At 43.2% G+C, this 21984-nt stretch overlaps 1 protein-coding gene across 13 annotated transcripts; it reads left to right on the top strand.

Moving 5' to 3' along the window:
* Positions 1 to 680: 680 nt before the first annotated feature.
* On the top strand, positions 681 to 20052 carry Zmym5 (zinc finger MYM-type containing 5). 13 transcript variants are annotated; one of them, XM_027390490.2, is made up of 10 exons: positions 694 to 824; positions 1794 to 1849; positions 2243 to 2315; positions 4222 to 4436; positions 5473 to 5954; positions 6164 to 6254; positions 10023 to 10302; positions 11916 to 12078; positions 12896 to 13102; positions 18681 to 20052. In XM_027390490.2, exons 5-10 carry the CDS (start codon positions 5550 to 5552, stop codon positions 19419 to 19421), a joined length of 1887 nt encoding a protein of 628 aa, XP_027246291.1. In that variant the 5' UTR covers positions 694 to 824; positions 1794 to 1849; positions 2243 to 2315; positions 4222 to 4436; positions 5473 to 5549; the 3' UTR covers positions 19422 to 20052. The 13 variants fall into 13 exon arrangements, with proteins under 13 accessions (XP_027246299.1, XP_027246294.1, XP_035308880.1 ...); XM_027390493.2 differs by lacking the exon at positions 4222 to 4436 and having other exon boundaries at positions 687 to 754; XM_035452989.1 differs by lacking the exon at positions 4222 to 4436 and having other exon boundaries at positions 687 to 754; positions 2243 to 2396.
* The last annotated feature ends 1932 nt before the right edge of the window (positions 20053 to 21984 follow it).

Here is a 21984-nt window from a genome sequence, read left to right as displayed (position 1 = left end):
CACAAAATGGAGGACGACGTCTCCTCCCGCCGCAGCCATGGCGGAGGTGGGGGGCCGGCCATTCCCACGGGCGAGGCAAGGTGGAAGCGCCCGCGCGGCCGCCAGCGCGCCAGTGCCCTGCAGCCACGGCCCGGCCCGCCCCCTCGGCCCGCCGCAGGCACCGCGGGGCTCGCCCGTCTCCCGGGCCCTGGGAGGGGGGCGGGGGTCTGGACAGGGAGGACGCTGGGGCATCGAGGCCGCGCGCGTCTCTCCTCGGGCAGAGTCGCGGGGGACCGCGGCGACCGTCTGCAGGCCGAGGCCCGGTGGCCCGATCCCGGGCCCACGGGAAGCCTCGACGAAGATGCCCCGCCCCGAGGCCCGAACCGCGAGCCCTGTACTGCGGGCCTCGCCACTCGGGCTCCTGACCCGGGCGGACCCGGCGAGTGGGGGCGGGGCGGGGCGGGGGCACGAGGGGGAGGGAGGGAGAGGGAGGGAGGGAGGGCTGGCGAAGCCCGAGGCTGGCGGCAGGGGGGAGGGAACGGCAGGCCCGAGGGCGTGGCCCACATTTGACGGACAGCCGCTGCGACTACCTCACCGAGGAGGGTCGTGAAAGAAGGCCGGCAGAGCCAATGGACATGCCCGAGGCATTCCGGGCCGCCTTCGGCAGCAGCCAATGAGCGTGCGGAGGGCGGGGCGTCCCCGGGCTCCGCCGCGCCGCCGCCTCCTCTGCCTCCTCCTCACCAGCGCTAAAGCCGGGACTGGACCGAGCGGAATTGTGCGTGTCGCCGAAGGGGGGTGGGCCGGGGGAGGGGAGGTTCGTTCCGCGGAGCTGCAGCCAGAACCGGGTGAGGCTTATCCCCGCTGTCTTTCCTGTCGAGGGCCGCGGAGAGTGGGGGTGGCTGGGAGCAGCGCAGCCTCGGGAGGAGGAGACGGAGGTGGGTGAGGGCAGCGTCGGGAGCCTCCCACCGACCGGGTCTGAGACCGCGGTGGCGGATGTCGCCGCTGCTGCATTGCTGCTGCATCGCTGCTGCGTCGGGGCCTCGGGGCGCGTCGGGGGCCGCGCTCATGTCCCGGATGTCTTTGCGTGCGGCCCGAGGGAGTGCGCGAGCGCGGCGGGTGGGCTGGGTGGGGCGGACGCCTGGGCGGGGGCGGGGCACGCAGGGCGGGGCGGGGCGGCGGCTACCCGAGGTCGCGGGAGGTCGCGGGGTGTTTTCCTCGTTTTGTAGGCGGGTGAGGGGCCCGTTGGCCCTCCCGCCTGGTGGCTGCTTTCCCCATCTGCCCGATCGAGACCCCAAGTTTTCGGTGGTGACGGAGCCGCTTGAGTCCTGCGGCGTTTTCGCTTTTGCTCTTCTCCACCGAGCTGAGCAGCTTATATTCTTACGTGAGGCAATTTCTCCTGGCTGACTTGGTTGGTGCCTATCGCGGGCCTACGAGGCGTAGGAACCTTAGGTCCCGGGCAGGTGCTTGCCGCAATTGGGACCAGTTGTTGAACCGCTTCCCCCTTCTTGATACTGTTGTGGTGGTGGGGCGGTAACGCAGGGTGGGCTTGGGAGAAATAGGAATCCCTTACTGGCACTGGAGGACGCGTTTATCCTTCTGCAGAACTACTGGTAATAATGAAACTGGAAAGAATAGATCTTGGTCTGCTGTAGTATTTTAATAGTTGATCGCTATTTATTTGGAGAAGGTTGCTAGAAAAGCTCGGGACCGACTTCGCCTTGGTTTACTTCCTCCTCTGGTGTTCAGGGTTGAATGCTACCTCCTCCATTTGCTATTGGTGCTAAAGGGTGTTTTGTTTTGTCCTTGTACTCTAGGACTTTCAAGCCAATCTGGTGAAACATTTGGCAGAAATAAGGAAAACATCTCCATCGTGAGTCATTTTGCATAGCTTTCCTGTTTAAACTTACTAGGATACACTGTTCCATATGAGGTTTGCTCTCTTCTGTTATGTCAAGTTGCTGCTTGAGTGGTCTCTGCCCGGATAGTAGAGGCAGTGCCACCTGTGGGTACCACTAACATTTTTTTCTCTAGAACTCCTAAATAGTACTAAGCACCAATTCATTAAAATCCTGTGCACTTAATATTTTTGACCTCCTTTCCAATAGATATTTCTGTTGTTTTTTTTTTAAACTAGTAGTAACTATTTAAAGTAAGTTTTAAAATAAACGTTAAATACCTAAAAATTACTGGCAAATGTTTTAAGATTGAGGGAGAAAAAATTGAGTTCTTTTGGTTTGTAAAATATTTTATTTTATTTGTATAGGTGTTTTGCTGCTCGGGTGCAATGTTCAAGAACACCAGAAGAGGGCAGTAAATCCTTTAGAACTAGAGAGCAGGTTGGGAGCTGCACTGGAAGTGTGGGGACTTAAATCCTGGTCCCTTGGAAGAGCAGCCACTGAGCCATCTCTCCAGCCCTTGTGATTTTTCTTCCTCTTCTCTCTACCACCACCTCCTCCTCCTCCTCCTCCTCCTCCTCCTCCTCTTTTTTTTTTTTTTTTTTTTTTGGTTTTTCGAGACAGGGTTTCTCTGTGTAGCTTTGGAGCCTATCCTGGCACTTGCTCTGTAGACCAGGCTGGCCTCGAACTCACAGAGATCCACCTGCCTCTGCCTCCCGAGTGCTGGGATTAAAGGTGTGCGCCACCAACCCCGGCCCTATATAGTACTTGTTAACCCTATCTTTTTTATTTTTGAGAGAGAGAGTTGGATTCGCTGGAGCTGGAGTTCCAGGTATTTGCAAGTGGGATTAGTTGGGTGCTGGAATCAGAACTCTTCCTCTGGAAGAACAGCAAATGCTCTTAACTGTGAGCCATCTCTCCAGTATCCATCAGATGTGCCTTTTTAAAGTTAGGGTAGTGTCAGACTGTAGAATTCTCTGTCTAGTTTTTAAGAATGGATATTTGACTGGGTGTAGTGGCACATGCCTTTGATCCCTGTACTCAGGAGATAGAGGCAGGGGGAACTCTGAATTCAAGGCCAGACTGGACTATATAGAGAAACCCTGTTGGAGAGATGTGGTAGGGGGGAACCAGACACACAAAATTAAATAAACATTTTAAAAAATCATACAATTAAATAATACTAAATAAACATTTAAAAGAATTTAGACACTATAATATGGTGGGTTGTGACACATGCCTTTAATCCTAGCAGTTAGGAGTCAGAGGCAGGCAAATGTCTACAAAGTGTCAGGACAGCCAGGGCTATACAGGGAAACACTGTCTCAAAAAGAAAAAATACAATGGTTTTGATAAAGGTTTGCCAAAGGTGTTATGATCCACATGTTGCTGCTGCTTTAGAATTTCAAAGCCCTAGGGCATTGGTGGTGCACACCTTTAATCCCAGCACTTAGGAGGCAGAGGCAGGCAGATCTCTGTGAGTTCGAGGCCAGCCTGGTCTCCAGAGTGAGTGCCAGGATAGACTCCAAAGCTACACAGAGAAACCCTGTCTCTGAAAAACCAAAAAAAAAAAAAAAAGTAGTAGTAGTAGTTCAAAGCCTTGGGGCTAAAGAAATGGCTCAGACATTAAGAACATTTGCACTTGAATATTAACACCCACGTGGCAGCTAACAACTGTTTGTAACTCCAGTTCTAGGGGGATCTGACACCTTCATACAGAGACATACCTGTGAGCAAAACATCAATTCACATGAGATAAAAATAAATTATTTTTTAAAAAGAGTAATGAATTGGGGATTTAGCTCAGTGGTAGAGCTCTTAGCTAGCAAGCATAAGTTCCTGAATTTTGTCCTCAATTTGCAGTGTGTGTGTGGGGGGGGCGGCTGGGGGTTGAAAGTGGTTCAGTTCCCAGCATTCACGACTTCATTCATGGCTCCGAACTGTTTGTAACTCCAGTTCCAGGGAACTGGGCACCAGGCCTACAGGCAGTGCATAGATAAGCATTCGGGCAAAACATCCATATATGCTAAATAATTTTTTAAATATTTACAATAAGTAAAAGTCCACAAAGTTTCTTAACTGGGTACTCATAAATAAAACATAGTTACACATTTATTATTCCAAGAGAGAAGAACCATGCAGTTACAATTGATGAAAGCGAAACCAGAATTTGACAATATAAACAAACAGTTCAGTCTGACATATGGGATTTGACTCATGATCTTTTGGGCTCCAGAGACCTTTGGGCAGCTTCACTTTCTGAAGCTCTGCCATCTGCACACACAGGGCTGTCTCCTGACTCCAACCTGCTCCGCTTCACACCTGCATCTGTCTTTGGCCTTTTCAGAATCCTGGACTCTCCAAAATGCATCCCAGCACTTGGGAGGCAGAGACAGGCAGATGTCTTGAGTTTGAGGCCAGCCTGGTCTACAGAGTTCCAGGATAGCCTGGACTGTTGCACTGTTGCACAGTGAAACCTGTCTTGAAAGACCCAAAAAAAAAAAAAAAAAAAAAAAACAAGAGGAAGAGCAGAAAAGGCCTTTGTCTGACAAAAGGACTTAAGTAAGCTTCCTAAGGTGGGGGTAGGGACAGACAAGAAAAAATATAAAGATAAAAATAATTGACAACGTGAGAGAAATGGGAGTTACAGTATTATAGACATTAGTTAATAAGATCATCTGGTATAGTAATTATGTAAGGACCGTGAGTTGCTGGTATTTGGTGGAATTTTATTATTTTTTTTTTTTATTTTGGTTTCAGTTTTTTTGAGACAGGGTCTCTGTAGCTCTGTTTGTCCTGGAACTTTTCTGTGTAGACCAGACTCGCCTCAAACTTAGAGCTCCTCTTGCCTCTGCTTCTGCCTCTTAAGTGCTGAGCACTGGCTGCTCTTCCAGAGGTTCTGAGTTCAATACCCAGCAACCACATGGTAGCTCACAACCAATCTACAATAGGTTCATAGGTTCTGATGCCGTCTTCTGGCCTGCAGCTATACATGCAGAGCACTCATGCATTAAAAAAAAAAGTACAAATTAATAAAATTAGAAAAACATTTTTTTTTAAGTTGTGTGCCACTGGCCTCTCTATAGATAGAGGCCTCTCGATAGATAGATAGATAGATAGATAGATAGATAGATAGATAGACAGACAGACAGATTGATTTTTTTTTTTTAAATTGTGTCTGTGTGGACATGTACAGTTGTGGATGTATGTAGGTCCCTGTGGAGTCTAGATGAGGTATCAGGACCCCTGGAGCTGAAGTTAAATGCAGTTGTGATTCTCTTGGTATGGATGCTGGAAACTGAACTCAGGTCTTATAAGAGAACAGTAGACCCTCCTAACTGCCAAGCAATCTCTCCAGCCCAAATTTTGTTAAAATTTAAAGAAAGCATAGGCTATTTTTGTTGTGAATGGAGAGTAGTATAAAGTGGACATAGTTATTATCAAACTGCATAATTTTCATTAAACTCCACAAAGAAGTGGAATTTAACAAAGTGGTTAACAGGAAATCAGAATAAGTATCACATAATTTTTTTTTTTTAAACAGTGTTATTGGTGCAGTAAAATGAAAATAATCCTCTTTGTTTTCTGTCTCTTACAGATTCTCTGGCATGGATAAATATTCAGTGGGATGATTAGGTGACTGTACAGGCTTATGCTTTACTAGGAAATTTAGCCATGGCAGCTCATCTCACAGATGTGGATTCATTTGGTGATCCAGCTAGTTCGTTAGTCAATGCATCTAGAAACTCACCTGTGGAAGATGATGATGTTGTGTTTGTTGAATCAGTACAGCCTCCAGTTTGTACTCCAGCAAGAGCTGAGGAAAGGAACTTTGTATTTGCATCTTCAAAACACGAAAATCCACAGGGAAATTATTCCATAATTCCTCCTTCTTTGAAAGATTTGACTTCTCAAAAGGGAAATACATATGAAACAATTGTTATTGATGATGAAGGGGACACAGAAACAAATGGAGGGGATGAGAAAAATCCTACCAATTTTACTGAATGGGAACCTCATGGAAACAAACATAGTACCAAGAATTTGGATTTCTTCATTTCCAGTCTATCAAGAAGTAAGGTAAATTCATGAATGAGTATTATTGGTGTCACTACAGAATTGACTCTAATAATACTAATGTTACAACTTTAGAAACAGTTGTAAGCCCTGAATGCTGGGTGAGATAGAAGCTTAATGATTGTACATCACTGTAGAGTACCAGTTTGGGAGATGTCACTCAAGGATGTAATGTTAATGTACAAATATATACCTCATCTTTAACTTCACAGACCAAGACTGGTGTAGGACCTTTTAATCCTGGTAGGATGGATGCAGCAGATGCACTTCAGAATGGAAGATTTGCAGCACACCACAATCCTGGTACGCAGTAAGTTGTATGAACTTTCTGTGTGAGTCGGTACATATGTGTCTGGAGGCCAGAGCTGTCTTCCTCTGCTAACCTCCCTCCCTCCCTCCCTCCCTCCCCCTCCCTTCCTCCCTTCCTTCCTTCCTTCCTTCCTTCCTTTCTTTCTATGTTAATTTATTTTTTACATTCCAATCCCAGTTCCCCCTCCTCTCCTCCCTATCCCCTTACTTCACCTCCCATCTGCTCCTCGGAGAGGGGAAGACTTCCTCTGGGAGTCTACTAAATCTGTCCCATCATCTCGTTGAGGCAGGACCAAGGCACCTCCCCATTCCCCACAACCCTGTGTCTAGGCTGAGCAAGGTATCTCTCCATATAGAATGGGCTCCACTTAGTTTGTACATTAGAGTTAGATCTTGGACCCACTGCCAGAGGCCTCATATATTATCCCAGCTGCACTACTGTCACCTATTCAGGGAGTCTAGTTTGGTCTTTTGCAGGTTCCCCATTTGTCAGACTTGAGTTAGTGATCTCTCACTAGTTCACATCAGCTGATTCTGTGGGTTCCCCATCATGGTCTTGACTCCTTTGTTCATATTATCCCTCCTCCTTCACTTCGGTTGTATTCCAGGAGCTTGGCCTGATTGTTAGTTGTGGATTTTTGCATCTGCTTCCATCTGTTTCTAGAAGAGAGTTCTAGCTTCTCTGGGGTTGTGGATTATAGGCTGGGTATCTTTTGCGTTATGTCTGGTATACATTTACGAGTGAGTACATGCTGTATTTGTCTTTCTGGGTCTGGGTTACCTAACTCAGGATGGCTTTTTCTGGTTCTGTACATTTGCCTGAAAATTTTAGGATGTCATTGTTTCTTACCACTGAGTAGTACTACATTGTGTAAATGTACCACATTTTCTTTATCCATTCTTCAGTTGTGGGGAATCTAGGTTGTTTCCAAGTTCTGGCTATTACGAATAATGTTGTTATGAACGTAGTTGAGCAAATGTCCTTGTGGTTTGAGTATGCCTCCTTTGGATATATGCCCAAAAGTGGAATTGGAGGTCATGAGGTAGGTCAATTTCTAATTTTCTGAGAAATCGCCATACTGATTTCCACAGCAGCTATACAAGTTTGCACTCCCACCAGAATGGAGTAGTGTTCCCCTTTCTCCATATCCTTTCTAGCATAAGCTGTCATTGATGTTTTAATTTTAGCCATTCTGATGAATGGGTATCTCATCTACCTTATTTTTTGAAATAGTGGTTGGTTTTTTGTTTGTTTTTTTCCTGACCCTGATGCTTACCAGTTCAGCTAGACTTGTTAGCTGGCAAGTCCCAGGTTTCCCTTTTTCTATTTTCCCAACAATGGGATTATAGATGCATGCTCTTTTTTTGTTCCTTTTTTTTTTTCTGTGTCTTCTTGGCCATCCTGGAACTCACACTGTAGACCAGCCTGACCTCGAACTCACAAAAAATTTTTTTTTCCTTTTTAACCTTAAAAAAAAATCTTGAAGGGTCTCACTATGTAATCATGACAGCTTTTAAACTCAGACTGCCCTCAGCCTCACAGATCCTCCTGTCTCTGTCTCCTGGGTGTAAGGATTAAAGGTATGTGCCACCATTACTGGCTTAACTTAAAAAGAAATTCCCTATTATTTATATTAAGAGTGTAAGAGTGAGAGAGAGAGAGAGAGAGTGTGTGTGTGTGTGTGTGTGTGTGTGTGTGTGTGTGTGTGTGTGTGTGTGTGGTTTTTGTTTGTTTGTTTTTTGAGACAGGGTCTCACTGTATCTCTGACTGCCCTGAAACTCACTATGCAGAACAGGATAGCCTCAAACTCACAAATTCCAGAGTACAGAAAATAAAAGAGTGTACCATCACACCCAGCTTCCCTTGCATCTATGGAAAGATCTGGGATAAATAATATAGGCCTCAAAAACACATAGCAGGCCCAGTCTCTCTTTCTCGCTTCCTGCTGCCTGCTGATCAGCATGTAAAGTTCTCAGCTACTGCTCCAGCACCATGCCTGTCTGCTTTCAGCAATATTAATCATGGAATGACACTCTGAAAGTGTAAGCAAGCACCTAACTAAATGGTTTCTTTTAGAAGACTAGTCTTGGTCATGATGTCTTTTCATAGCAACAGAACAGTGATTAAGACAGACTCTTGTAATCTTAAAATGTATCCTGAAGATGTGATGTTGGAGTTTTGGCTATAAGTTGACCAGAAACACTAATACCTCCTCCTCTGCTCTGCCAGTTGGTAAATTAACTGACTTGTTTTGGTTTTTGTTTTGTTTTTTTGCAGCAGGGTTTCACTGTGTAGCTTTGGAACCTGTCCTGGAACTCACTCTGTAGACCAGGCTGGCTTCGAACTCAGGGAGACCTTCCTGTCTCTGCCTCCTGAGTGCTGGGATTAAAGTGGTGCAACACCACCGCCCCGGCATTAACTGATGTATTTAAAGACAGGGTGTCTAGAACCTAGACTAGGCCTAGGACTCATTCCGTCATCTTGCCTCTGTAGCACTTGGGATTGCAGGCATGCAGAACCATACCCAGCTAAAAGTTCTATTTAGGAATTTAAATATTTACATTGGAAAAATGGACACAATTGCTTTATGTATGTGCCAAACCTAAAGTGATTTTTTTTTTTTTCAGATAAACTACATCTTAGGCAATATAGTAAGGGTATCTTAGTTTCCTAATTATATATAAATATGCTTCCCTTAAGTATCAGTAAGTCCACAAGACTGTATTGAGAGTTGAGATTTTATTTCTCCCATAGTATTAGTAATGACAAATCTTGTAGAGATTGCTGTGTTTTATTCCTGCTGCTGCCTAAATCTGGTTTGTATCTGAATTTAAGTTAGCAGAGAAAGTTTAACCCCAGAGTATAACTTCTATTTATTATTACTTATTTTTATTTATGTACTGGGGAATTAGTTATAATTTCAGTATATAACATAAAAAACAATACAGAGGGATGAGAATTTTATCTAGCATGTATATCCCTAGCATCACAGAAAAGTAACAACAAACCCTAAGAGCTTATTGTACTTGCATAATCTAGTAAATTCAGGAGACAGATTTTGTCTGAGGAGTCTGACAATAAATAGCTGGTGATTTGCCACATGTCATAATCTTAGGAAACATTTACTTTTTCCCTGATGAAAGGTAATTCCTAGAATGCAAATGAAGTAGTTGTATTAGCTACTTTTTAAAAATATTTGTTATTAAATACCTGAAAAAAGCAGCTTGAGGTAGAAGGGACATATTTTGGCTCATAGTTTGAGAGAGTATAATCCACTGCAGCAGGGAATGATGACAGGCATCCCCAAAGCTAGAGGAGCCAGTGGCAGCTGCCTGTAACATTTGATTTTAGAGGTGGTGTTGCCCAGGCTAGCCTCAAACTTGTGGTCATCCTACTGTTTCCATCATACCAGGATTATAGATTACACCACCACCCAGGGTAGTACTTGCTTCTTACATGACACCACAGAGAGCTGGGCCGTAACTAGTAAGCTAGTGCTGTAACCTTACGACCTTCCCCTTAATCCCTGTCTCTACCAGGTAGGCCCTGTATACACCAGCTGGATACAACTGTTGAAACAAATGAACTCACAGGAAACATTTCATACCCAGTCAAACAGTGGGAGGAATCCTGGATTGATTGTCAAAGATATTTTGCCTTAACCACGTACTTAAGAATCTCTTCAAGATTTAAATTCAAATGTGTCCTAATGTGTATTTTTATTTATTCCATAACTTTTTCTTATGTGTTTCATTTTTAAGATTCATGGATCTCACAATCAGCATCATTTCCTCGTAACCAGAAACAGCAAGGGATGGATTCTTTATCACCAGTGGCCTCACTTCCTAAACAGAATTTCCAGCCCTCAAACCAGTATCTTACTAAACCTAAAATCACTTGTGCAAACTGCAAAAATCCTCTACAGAAGGGACAGACGGCTTATCAGCGAAAAGGATCAGCTCATCTCTTCTGTTCAACTACCTGCCTTTCTTCTTTCTCTCATAAACGCACTCGAAAGACACGGAATGTAACATGTAAAAAGTAAGCAGACCTCAGTGTTTCTCCATGTGGTTTAATGCTACCGGTATAAATAAATACTCTGGATATAAATGTAAGCTAGACTTGTGGTAGATGTTACAGAGATGTTTTCAAGGTTTTTTTGTTTGTTTTTTGTTTGTTTTTAAAGATTTTATTTATTTATTATGTATACAGTCTTCTGCCGGCATGCCAGCAGAGGGTACCAGATCTCATTCAGAGTGGTTGGGAGCCACCATGTGGTTGCCAGTAATTGAACTCAGGACCTCTGGAAGAGCAGTCAGTGCTCTTAACTGCTGAGCCATCTCTCCAGCCCAATGTTTTCAAGTTTTAAGATTGGGTTATTCTAGAACTTTAGGCTCATCTATACTGTAGGGGTTTTTTTTGGTTTATTTTCCAGACCCCCTATATACTGTAGTTTGAACAGAAGAATGTGTGGAGGTACAGAAATATAGTACCCTTCTCTTGGGTGCTACATTTGCCTTTCCCTTTTTACATGTGGGTTTTGTTTTGGTTACATTGTGTGTGTGTGCCTCTGTGTCTGTGTGTGGTGTGCTCACAAATAACCCACTGAAGTTGGTCCTTTCCCTCTACAATGTGGGTCCCAGGAGATCGAACCTAGGTCATCAAGCTTGACAGTAAGTACCTTTTCCGTTCGGGCCATCTCTCTGGGCCCACTCCCAAAATTTTTTAAGAGTTATTTTTATGGGGCTGGAGAGATGGCTCAGTGCTATAGAGTACTGGCTGCTCTTGGTTTTTCCAGCATCCAGATTAACTGTAGTTAACTCCAGTCCCAGGGGATTCAACACCATCTTTTGGCTCCTGTAGGCATTGCACCCATATGGTAAAAAGACATACATGTAGGCAAAATAACCATATACATAAAATAGAAATAAAGGCAAAAAATTTTTTAAGTTGTGTTTGTTTGTGTGTAGGTACATGTGAGTACAGGTGCACTCAAAAGTCAGATGTTGCATCACTCTGTAGCTAGGGTTGAAAGGTGGTACTTCATGTAGGCTAGGTACCAAGCCCAGGTTCTCTATGAGCAGCAGTACAATGCACCAACAAGCCATCTCTTTAGCAGCATTGGTTTCTTCCTACCAGTATTTTTTTGTTTTGTTTTGCATGTGTCTATGTAAGTATACTTCATGCATGCCTGGTACTCTCAGAGGCCCGAAGAAGATGCTCGGTTCACTGGAACTGGGGTTAAGGACAGTTATGAGCCTCCATGTGAGCACTAGGAACCAAACCTGGGTCGTCTGCAAGAGCAACCAGCACTCTTTTTCGACAGGGTTTCTTCACATAGCCCTCGCTGTCCTGGAACTAGCTCTGTAGATGAGGCTGGCCTCAAACTCAGATCCACCTGCATCTGCATCCTGAGTGCTGGGATCAAAGGTGTGTGCCACCACCACCCAGTGCAGCCAGTACCCTTAACCACTAAGCCATCTATAGCCCAACTACTAGCATTTTTTAATCCTTGAATTCTATGAACTTTAGTGCATTTTTGATGTTACAAAGGAGTTTTCTCCTGTATTATTTAGGAAATAGTGGAAGTAACACTGGGAGTGGATTTTCAAGTACAGTGATCTTAACACATTTCTTTCTCCCTTGTATTCCAGAGATTATCCTATGAAGACAGCAACTGTTATTCCTCCAGTGGAGTCAAGCAAGTCTTTACCAGAACTTCATAGTGCATCTCTGTCTTCCTGTGAATACTCCCAGAGTCTCAGAAAAGAAGTTTTTACTAAGTCAAGATGTATAATGTGTAATAAATTAGGAGAGGTCTGGCTTTTTATACTGCTACTATTTAGGCTCCTAGGAATAATGCTGAGTTTTAAGTACCAGAGTAAGCTCTGCCATCTACATAATGTCCATATTCCAAACGCTCAGGTTGGAAGAACTACTGAGATGTTAGAATTCTGTTTATTGAAAGAATTTACCAATAAGCGGTGGTGCACATTTTTAATTCCAGCATCTGAGGAGCAGGGGCAGGCAGATCTCTGTGAATTTGAGGCCAACCAGGTCTATATACATTGAGTTTCAGGACAGCCAAGGCTGTTTAAAAGTGAGGCCTTGCCAGGTAGTGATGTCAGCGCATACCTTCAGTTATAACACTCGGGAGGCAGAGACTGGCGGATCTCTGTGAGTTCCAGACCAGCCTGGTCTATAAGAGTTAGTTCCAGAATCTCTTCCACCCCTCAAAAAAATATATGTACTATAGAAAGTACATGTCTGTTTCTGTGGATTTAGTTGTAATAATACAGTAATTTTAGGACAGTGAAAGAAGCAACAGATCCTATAAGAATGTGTGGGACAAATGGCTTGATGCATGTTCAAGAGAAAGAGTCAGACATTATTCAGGGGGTCCTTTATTTTACATTGTCCTTGGTACCTCATTCTGATGTTAGGTAGCTTTGGGGGCATTCAGGTTGTTTCAATTACAGCTGTAGAACCACCTTACTGCTGTGTGCACAGACAGCATTCTAAGTATGGATAATGATTCCCCTCATCCTCCTCCCAAGTATTGTAAGGAAGGATCCAAATACTGTAGGGTGGTAAATTGTATACTACTGTCTTAAGAAATTTTGTTTTCTTTTAGGTTCGCCATGAAATCAGTGTTAACAATGTAACACATAAACTGTGTAGTAACAATTGCTTTAATGAATACAGATTTACTAATGGTTTAATAATGAACTGCTGTGAGCAATGTGGCAAGTACATGCCCAAAAACACTGGACACAGGGTCCTGATTACAGGTCAGCAAAAGAGCTTCTGCTGCCAGAATTGTGCCACTGAATATAAAGAGGTAATTCATTGTTTGATTTGTTCCTGAAATATTATTTTATGTACATGTTTGTCTGCGCATCACATGCATCCTTTATGCCCTCAAAGGCCAGAAAACAATGTTGGATCCTCTGGACCTGTAGTTACAGACAGATGTGAGCCAACATGTGAGTTCTAGGAATGTAACCCAGATCCTCTGGAAGAGCAAGCACCACAGTGCTCTTAATTGCTTAACTTCTCTAGCCCCTAATAACCCCCCCTTTTGCTTGTGTGTGCATATGCATGCGTGTTTATGTGAATGCAAGTGCCTGTGTGTGAAAGTTGGAAGACAACCTGGGGTCTGTCCTTGCCTTCTACCTTGTTTGAGACAATTATCTCATGTAATTAGTGTACCAGGCTATCTGGCCTTAAAGCTCTGTCGATTCTCTTGTTGCCGTCTCCCATTGTACTGCAGGAGTACTCAGCTTCAAGTGTTTACTGCTATGCTGGGCTCTTAAGTTTTAATACCTGTGATGATGGCATGTGCCAGCACTAGGGAGGCAGGGGCAGGTGGATCTCTGAGGTGGAAGCCACTCTGTTCTACCTAGGAAGTTAGATCATCCAAGGCTACAAAACAAGACCTTGTCTCAGAGATGTGGCTAAATACTATTATTAATTTTTTTTTCTTCAAGACAGGGTTTCTCTGTGTCTTTGGAGGCGGTCCTGGAACTTGCTCTTACAGACAAGGCTGGTCTCAAACTCAGAGATCCGCCTGCCTCTGCCTCTGCCTCTGCCTCTGCCTCTGCCTCCCAAGTGCTGGGACTAAAGGTGTTCGCCACTACTGCCCAGCTATTATTATTTTTTTTCTTTAGCAATTTCATAAATAGCTGGGTGGTGGTGGTGCACGCCTTTAATTCCAACACTTGGGAGGCAGAGGCAGGTGGTGAATCTCTGTGAATTCGAGGCCAGCCTGGTCTACCGAGCTAGTGCCAGGATAGGCTCCAAAGCTATACAGAGAAACACTGTCTCGAAAAACCAAAAAAGAAGAAAAGGTTTGAAGAGAAGAAAGTAAGATGGGGAAATATGTGTAATCAAAAGGCCGCAGCTGTCTATCTTGATCTTATTTAAAAGTGGGCAGTAGCAGGTCTTCAGAGAAGAGCAGTAGAGAAACCTAAGTGATATATGAACCTTTTAAGAAAAAGCAGAGGGCTTCCTTGGTATACACATAGTTCTGGGTTAAGTCCCTGATAGCACCACCACCACCACCACCCACACACACACAGAAAAAGAAAAAAAATAGTTGCTTATCACTGAATAATGAGTAGAGTCATAAAATATAAAGCTATTCTTTTTTTAATAAGGAGCTAGATGGTTCAGTGGTTAAGAGCATTTGCTGCTTTTCCAGAGGACAGAAGTTCAATTCCCAGGACCTACATCAGGTGGATCACTACCACCTGTAACTCCCAAGAGATACGACGTCTGGCCTCTACTGGCACCACTCCCCAAATAAAAACAAAAATAAAGTTTAAGAAAATACTTAGTTATATGAAATAAATGGTTACTATGGTGTGTGGCTAATATATGAGTGTGAGTGCAGGTGAACTTCATACCCTCGTATACAGGTGAGAGGACATTGGAGTCAGTGCTCTTCTCATTGAGTTTCAGCAAGTGTATTTATTGGCTGAGAAACCGAAGTTCCCCAAATCACTTGATCTAAGCCAGTGATTGGGGGAACATTTTTTACTGCCAATGCTTTAAGGGTGCTCTTGGCATCTAGTGGGTAGATGCTCAGTATGATCTTCTACATCCTGTTGGCACATGATAGACCCTCAACAAATCATTTTGCCTAAGGCATCCTGTGACTGGGTGTGTGGCTGGGTTATGTGAATGTGAATTCCCATCATCCTTACTGAGAAGTCTGTTGATACCAGGTGTGGTAGTAAATGCCTTTAAAATCAAAGCACTCAGGAGGCAAAGGCAGGTGGCTCTTAGTGAGTTCAAAGCCAGCCTGGTAGTAAGTTCCAGAACAGCCAGGGATTTGTAGAAAGCCCCTGTCTCCAAAAAAAAATCAAAACGAGAAGTCAGTGATTATTTTTGTTTGTTTGTTTGGTTTTTGTTTTTGTTTTTCCCCAAGAAAGGGTTTCTCTGTGTAGCCCTGGCTATCCTGGAAGTTTTTGTAGACCAGGCCTTCCTCGACCATAAAGAGATCTACCTGCCTCTGCCTCCTGAATGCTGGGACTAAAGGCATGTACCACCACACGCAGCCCAAGTTGATGATTCTTAAATTAGGAACAAAATAATTAAAGGATAATCCATGATTTGCAAATTAAGGGGATTGGTATATAGCTCATTATTGCTTACCTAGCATGCATAAAACTCTGGGTTCATTCCAAGTACCTCATAAAACTGGCGTGTAGGTACATTCCTGTATTCCTGGCACTCAGGAGGTAGAAACTGAAGGATCAGAGTTTTAGGGTCAGGCTAGAGAGAGGGTTCAGTGGATAGACACTTGTCACCAAGTCTGACAATTTGGGTTCAATCCTATAGCCTACAGGATGAGACTGAACTGAATTGTCCTCTGACTTCCACATTTGTGTCATGGTCTATGTATATACATTTACATCTACCTAAAATAAAGAAATGAAAGTTCAAAGTCATCCTTGGCTATGGAACAAACTTGGGGCCAGCCTGGGCTACATAAAAATCTGTTTTAAGTGCTGATTGGTCGCCAGGTGGTTCATGCCTTTAATCCCAGCACATGGGAAGCAGAGGTGAGTTCCAGGACAGCCAAGGCTCACACAGAAACCCTGTCTCAAAAAGTTTTTTAAAAAGGAATAAAGAAAATCGTTTAAAATGCCTTCCTTGTCTGCCATAATAAAATACAGTTCTGCCATGTATAGCAGGGAAAAGTCAAGGCCAGCCTGGCATTTAGAGAGACCATGTTTAAAAATTTAGTAAGGACTGGGTTGGGGGGGGGTCCTGGAAACATGGCTCAGAGGTTAAGAGCACTGACTACTACTCTTCCAGAGGTACCGAGTTCAAGTCCCAGCAACCACATGGTACCTCAAAACCATCTATAATGAGATCTGATGCCCTCTTCTGACCTGTAGGCATACATGAAGAGAATACTTTTTCATAATAAATCTTCAAAAATTAGGAAGGAAGAAAGAAAGAAAAACAAAAATATATTTAAAAATTTAGTAAGGGAATGGCACTTTCCTATGTTTAAGATATTGCTTTAATTTTTAGATATTTTATGTGCATGAGTGTATTGCCTGTGTTTTTATATGTGCGCCACATTCATGCCTGGTGCCCTTGTTGGTCAAAAGAAGTCATTGGATTCCCCTGGATTGGGATTACAAATAGTTGTAAGCCACCATGTTGTTGCTGGGATCAAAAACCAGGTTTTCTGAAAGAACACTGAGTGCTCTTAGGGACTGAGTTAACTCCCAAGCCCTCAGATTTTGTTTTAATTTTAATTGCATGTGTATGTGATTGTGTGCTTATGATTGCAGTTACCCATGGAGGCTAAAAGAGGCATCAGATCCCCTGGAAGATCCCCTGGAGCTTGAGTTACAGGCCTTTGTGAGCTAGCTGTACAACACTGGAACAGAACTTAGGTCCTCTTCAAAAGCCACACACTATACTGCTGAGCGATCTCTTGTTTTGCTTTTTGAGACAGTTTCTAGTCCAGCCTGGCTTGAAACTAGTTACGTTGCTGAGGATAACGTTGAATTTCTGACATCCCCCTGTAACCCTCCCAACCCAAAATTACAGGCATGTGTTACCCCCCCCCCCAGCTAGCTTATGTGATGCTGTGTATCAAACCCAGAGCTTTGTGAGTGCTATAAAATAAAGACAACCTGAGCCCATGAATAAGGAAGGAAGGAAATGGTGTGTAAGTCTCACTTAAAATCCACAAATGCTTTTTTTCTATAATGGATTTGAAAAGTAATGATAAAAATGAAGAATGTGCCATGTCTGGTCATGGTGGCCACCTTTTTTTTTTTTTCTTTTTTTCTGAGACAGCGTTTCTCTGAATGTTTGGAGGCTGTCCTGGAATTCTCTTTGAAGACCAGGCTGGCCTTGAACTCACAGAGATCCCCCAGCCTCTGCCTCCTGAGTGCTGGGATTAAAGGCCCAAGCCACAAATGACCCACATGGTGGCAGACCTTTAATACTAGCACTTGGGATGTCTGTGGAGTTTGAGGCCAGGTGGAACTACATAGTGAAGCCTCTCAAAAAAAAAAAAAAATCTAATAGAGCTGGGCATGGTGGTGCACACATTTAATCCAGTACTCAGGAGGCAGGTGGAATTCTGTGAGTTCAAGGCCAGCCCGGTCTACAAAGAGTTTCAGCACAGCCAAGACTGTAACACTGAGAAACCCTGTCTTGGAAAACCAAAAAATAAATAAATAAATGAAGAATACTGAACAGAATATTGGTAACTACAGAAATAGAGATCTTTGTTACATATATACACTTGTGTACATGTGTAAAAAGGATTATGGCAATTTTGCCATTAAATTGCTTTTGTGGGGTGGGGGTACTGGGGAGGTGGCTCAGAAGTTTAGAGTACTTGTTGCTCTTGCAAGGGGCTCAAATTTGATTCCCAACACCCATATACTGGCTTACAATCATCTATAACCAGGCATGCACATAACTCATACCTGGGGGCAAAATACCTTTGTATAAGTAAATAAGCCTTAAAAAAAAAAAAAAAAAAAAAAAAAAAACTGGACTAGATGGATGGATACCTTTAGTCAGAACAGAAGTAGGCAGATCTACATAGATTCAGGGCAGCCAGGCTACATAGTGGCATACTGCCTTGAAGGGTGGAGGATATATATATATACACACACACACATAAAATTTATTGTTTGTTGAAATGGTTTCTCTGTGTTGTGGCATCTGAGATACAACTAAGTCCGAGTATTGGGCAAAAGCCTGGAGATGTAACTAAAAGATGACATGTCCAGTGGTTTGTGCTAGGAGAGGGTGTGTCTGTCCAGCTTGATTCCAGGGAAGCAGCAGCCTTATATACAGACTTATAGCACCGTGGAAAAACCCCAGGTGTAAGAGCTCATGTTTTTGATGCCAGCTGGGCAAGGCCCAGGCTGAATTCATGGAGACCCTGTTGCAGCTGGGGCCCAACATCTCTCCCAACACTTAACAGTTCAAACTGCTTTCCCAATTCAACTTACATTGTTAAATTCCCATCAGAGCTTTAGTGAATATCCACTTGTCACTGTCAGTTGCAGCCATCTAGGTAGGTATGCTATGCCTATTTTTGTTTTTATATTTTAAGAGTATGAGTGCTTTTGTGAATATATGTACACTGAGTGCGTGCTTGGTATGCCTTACTTCTTTGAAAGCTAACAATAAGCCATTGCCTGGTCTTATTTTTGTATTTCATTTTTTTTTTTTTTTTTGGTTTTTTGAGACTGGGTTTCTCTGTAGCTTTGAAGCCTATCCTGGCATTCACTCTGGAGACCAGGCTGGCCTCGAACTCACAGAGTTCTCTGCCTCCCGAGTGCTGGGATTAAAGGCGTGCGCCACCAACGCCTGGCTGTATTTCAATTTTATAAATGCCAATAAAATCGTAATCTATTTCTTCACAGATAATGGAAACAAAATCAAAAATAGCACTTTTACAGAACAGGAAAAGGAATGCTGTCAGAGAAGAAAATGAAAGAAAATTACATGAATCAAGTACACTTTCAGAAAAAATAGGAGAAATACCAGAGAAAAAGGAAAAGGTTTCAGAGGTAATAGGAGTTGCAGTACAATGTAGCCAGGATGCATCACGGGAGGAGCGGCTTGTGAACTCGCCCCCAGTGACAGCGGGACCTGATATGGTGAAAGAGCAACTGGAAGACAGTTCAGAAGACTCTGAGATGTCAGGAGTGCTGCCTTCAGACCCAGGTTCATGGCCCCGAATATTGAATATGAAACAACGTGATACTCTTGTCAAAAATAATCCACCTCAAGTAAGAAATTTTAATTTTCCAAAAGACAGCACTGGAAGGAAGTTTTCAGAAGCGTACTACACACGGATTCTTCCAAGTGGTGAGAAAACCACCAGGTCCTGGCTACTCTATTCGGCCTCCAAAGACTCGGTGTTCTGCCTCTATTGCAGACTCTTTGGGGAAGGGAAAAACCAACTGAGAAATGAGAACGGGTGCAAAGATTGGCAGCATTTGTCACATATTCTTAGTAAACACGAAGAGAGTGAAATGCACATCAACAACAGTGTTAAGTATTCAAAATTAAAATCTTACCTGGAAAATAAAACCAGTGAAGCTACAGAGCATGGACTGTGTGAAGTTGAGGAAGATGGTGTGCTGCTCTTGTATACATAACTTCCTGTCTGCTCTAGACATGACAGTCAGTGCAGTACCCAGAGAAGTTTGTACCAGGAGCCAGTGCCAGTACATTGTGGCACTTAAGTGGAGGGACTTAGAGGATTGTGTGTTACCAACATATCTAATAGCAAATAAGTAGTAAAAAAAAATCCTGTTACAGATGGAAAAACAATTGGAGCGAATAGTCATTCTTGCAGATTTTAGTAAAGACAGTTTGAGTTTTTTGTCTATGTGGGGTCTCACCTTATAAAGTTGTTCTTAGATGACTTCCACTTTATGGCCTGAGAACCAGAAATGACAAGATACAAGCATTTTTTAACATTGTTAAAGAAAATATATTCAGGCTGTGAGTGTTGACACGTGACTTTTATCCCAGCACTCAGGTGGCAGAGGCAGGTGTATCTCTTGAGTTTGAGGTCAGCCTAGACCAGGACAGCCAGGGCTACACAGAGAAACCCTGTCTTGAAAAACCAAAAAGGACAATATATTCAAGCAGCTTAAGAACGGAGTAAGATCTGAAGCTACAGATGTTTGCTAATAAACCAAATTCTCATGTTTTCTTTCTTTACAACATTTTTCTATTTGTGCAAATAAGTTCATTTGTTATAATAAAGTAATTTGAATTTTATTGGTTTGTATTGGTTTTCAATTTAATATATACATGTTTTAGCTTTTGTTACAAGAATTATAATTACTAAGAATATACAGCTATTTTTATCTTAGTATGAATATAAGAAACATAAAAATGTATGTAGCTAGGCAGTGGTGGCACACACCTTTAACCCCAGCACTTGGGAGGCAGAGGTAGTTAGATCTCTGTGAGTTCAAGGCCATCCTGGTCTACAAAGCAAGTTCCATAACAGCCAGAGTTACATAAACTATCTCAACAAAATACAAGTGTTCGTGTATTTAACTTTTCAGTGTTATACTTCTTCCTGTGCAAGTATACGCCAGGCCAGGTGTTGGTGGCTCAAGCCTTTAGTTCCAGCACTTGGAAGGCAGAGGCAGGTGGATCTCTGAGTTTGAGACCAGACTGGTCTACAAGAGCTAGTTCCAGGACAGGCTGCAAAAGCCACAGAGAAACTCTGCCAGAAATCCTGCCTCCTCTCCTGCCTAACTACTGGCCTTTCAGGAGACTCCTCAAGTCCTGTAGCGAGCCTTTAAGTAATATGAGTTGTTACCCAGTCTGGAGCGGGCTTTTTGGTGACAAAGCTGTCTTCAAGTCACCCATGCTCCTGAAACTAAACCTGAATCCATACTGCTGTAGATAGCCCCTATAAATTTATTGACTTACTAACTTGGAATTAGATCTATCATTTCTTTACTCTATCATTGATATCCTATATGGGGTTAGTAGTTTGACACCATGTTTCAAAAGTAGAATGGACATCTCGGGAAAGATACCCAAGGTTGACCTCTGGCCTCTACATGAGCACACATGTACCTGCACACAAAATTACCTGTTCCTGTGCTTGGTATAAATAAAAGGGCTGAATACAAAGCATGGTTTTATTTTCACCAAAATATATTTTCAGTTGTGATGTTTTAAGTGTTGTCAGTGTGAAGAAATCTAGATCACCTGGGAGATGGGCCACTCAGCATTATGTTAGTTGGGGTGGGAAGACCCAGCTTTTTGTTTATCTTTCAAGACAGTGTTTCCCTGTACAGCGGTGACTGTCCTGGAATTCACTCTGAGGCCAGGCTGGTCTGGGAACTCTTTGAGCTTGGATTAAAGGTGAGCACCACCACTACCACCCTACAGGAAGACCCATCTTAATTGTGGGTGGGACCATTGCCTAGACAAAGGACGTGTGAGAAGAATGTATGCATGAATTCAATGTTCCCTTGACTGTAGTTGGAATGTCACAGTCTGCTTCAAATTACTGCTACTTCAACTTCTTTGGGATGATGAACTGTGAGTTAAAATGAATCCTTTCTTCCTTAAATTACCTTTTTTTCCAGAGTATTTTATCAAAGCAACAGGAAATGAAACAGACAGTTTTAAAGAGGGGAGAGAGAACTGGAGAGATAGCTTGGAGGTTAGGAGAAATTGTTGATTTTGTAGGAAACTTGGGTTGGGTTCCCTGCACCTATTTGGCAGCTAACAACTATCTGTAGCTGGAGTTACAGGCAATTGTAAGCTGCTGAATGTGGGTGCTGGAAACAGAACTTGGTTCTTTTCCAAGAACAATAGGTTTCATTAACCACTGAGTCAACTCTCCAGCCCCTCATTTATTTATTTATTTATTTGTTTATTTGATTATTTATTTTGAGACAGAGTTGTTTCTCTGTGTGGCCTTGGCTGTCCTGAAACTCAATCTGTAGTTCAGGCTGGCCTTGAGCTCTCAACAGAACTCTTCCTGCTGCCTTCCGAATGCTGGGACTAAAGATATGAGCTACCACTTCCTGGCTGACTTCTTAAAGTGCTATGTGTTGCTGGCATTTTCTTGTCCCACCAGGTCCCAATGCCACTTCATCCCCAAATAAACACACAAAGACTTACATTAATTATTAAATTGTTGGCAGATGGCTAGGGCTTCTTATTGGCTAACTCTGTCTT

This window comes from Cricetulus griseus (genome assembly GCF_003668045.3).
Source record: "Cricetulus griseus strain 17A/GY chromosome 1 unlocalized genomic scaffold, alternate assembly CriGri-PICRH-1.0 chr1_1, whole genome shotgun sequence".
Classification (NCBI taxonomy): Eukaryota; Metazoa; Chordata; class Mammalia; order Rodentia; family Cricetidae; genus Cricetulus; species Cricetulus griseus.
Note: the sequence above shows the minus strand (reverse complement) of the source record. Positions and strands in the feature narration are given on the sequence as shown.

What these genes read in the sequence shown, in the direction of transcription:
- Zmym5 (XM_027390498.2), top strand. Translation starts at nt 5,550, where the DNA reads ATGGCAGCTCATCTCACAGATGTGGATTCATTTGGTGATCCAGCTAGT. An exon ending in CCAGTCTATCAAGAAGTAAG is followed by an intron (nt 5,955 to 6,163) that starts GTAAATTCATGA and finishes TTAACTTCACAG; the next exon opens with ACCAAGACTGGTGTAGGACC. An exon ending in TGTGTAATAAATTAGGAGAG is followed by an intron (nt 12,079 to 12,895) that starts GTCTGGCTTTTT and finishes GTTTTCTTTTAG; the next exon opens with GTTCGCCATGAAATCAGTGT.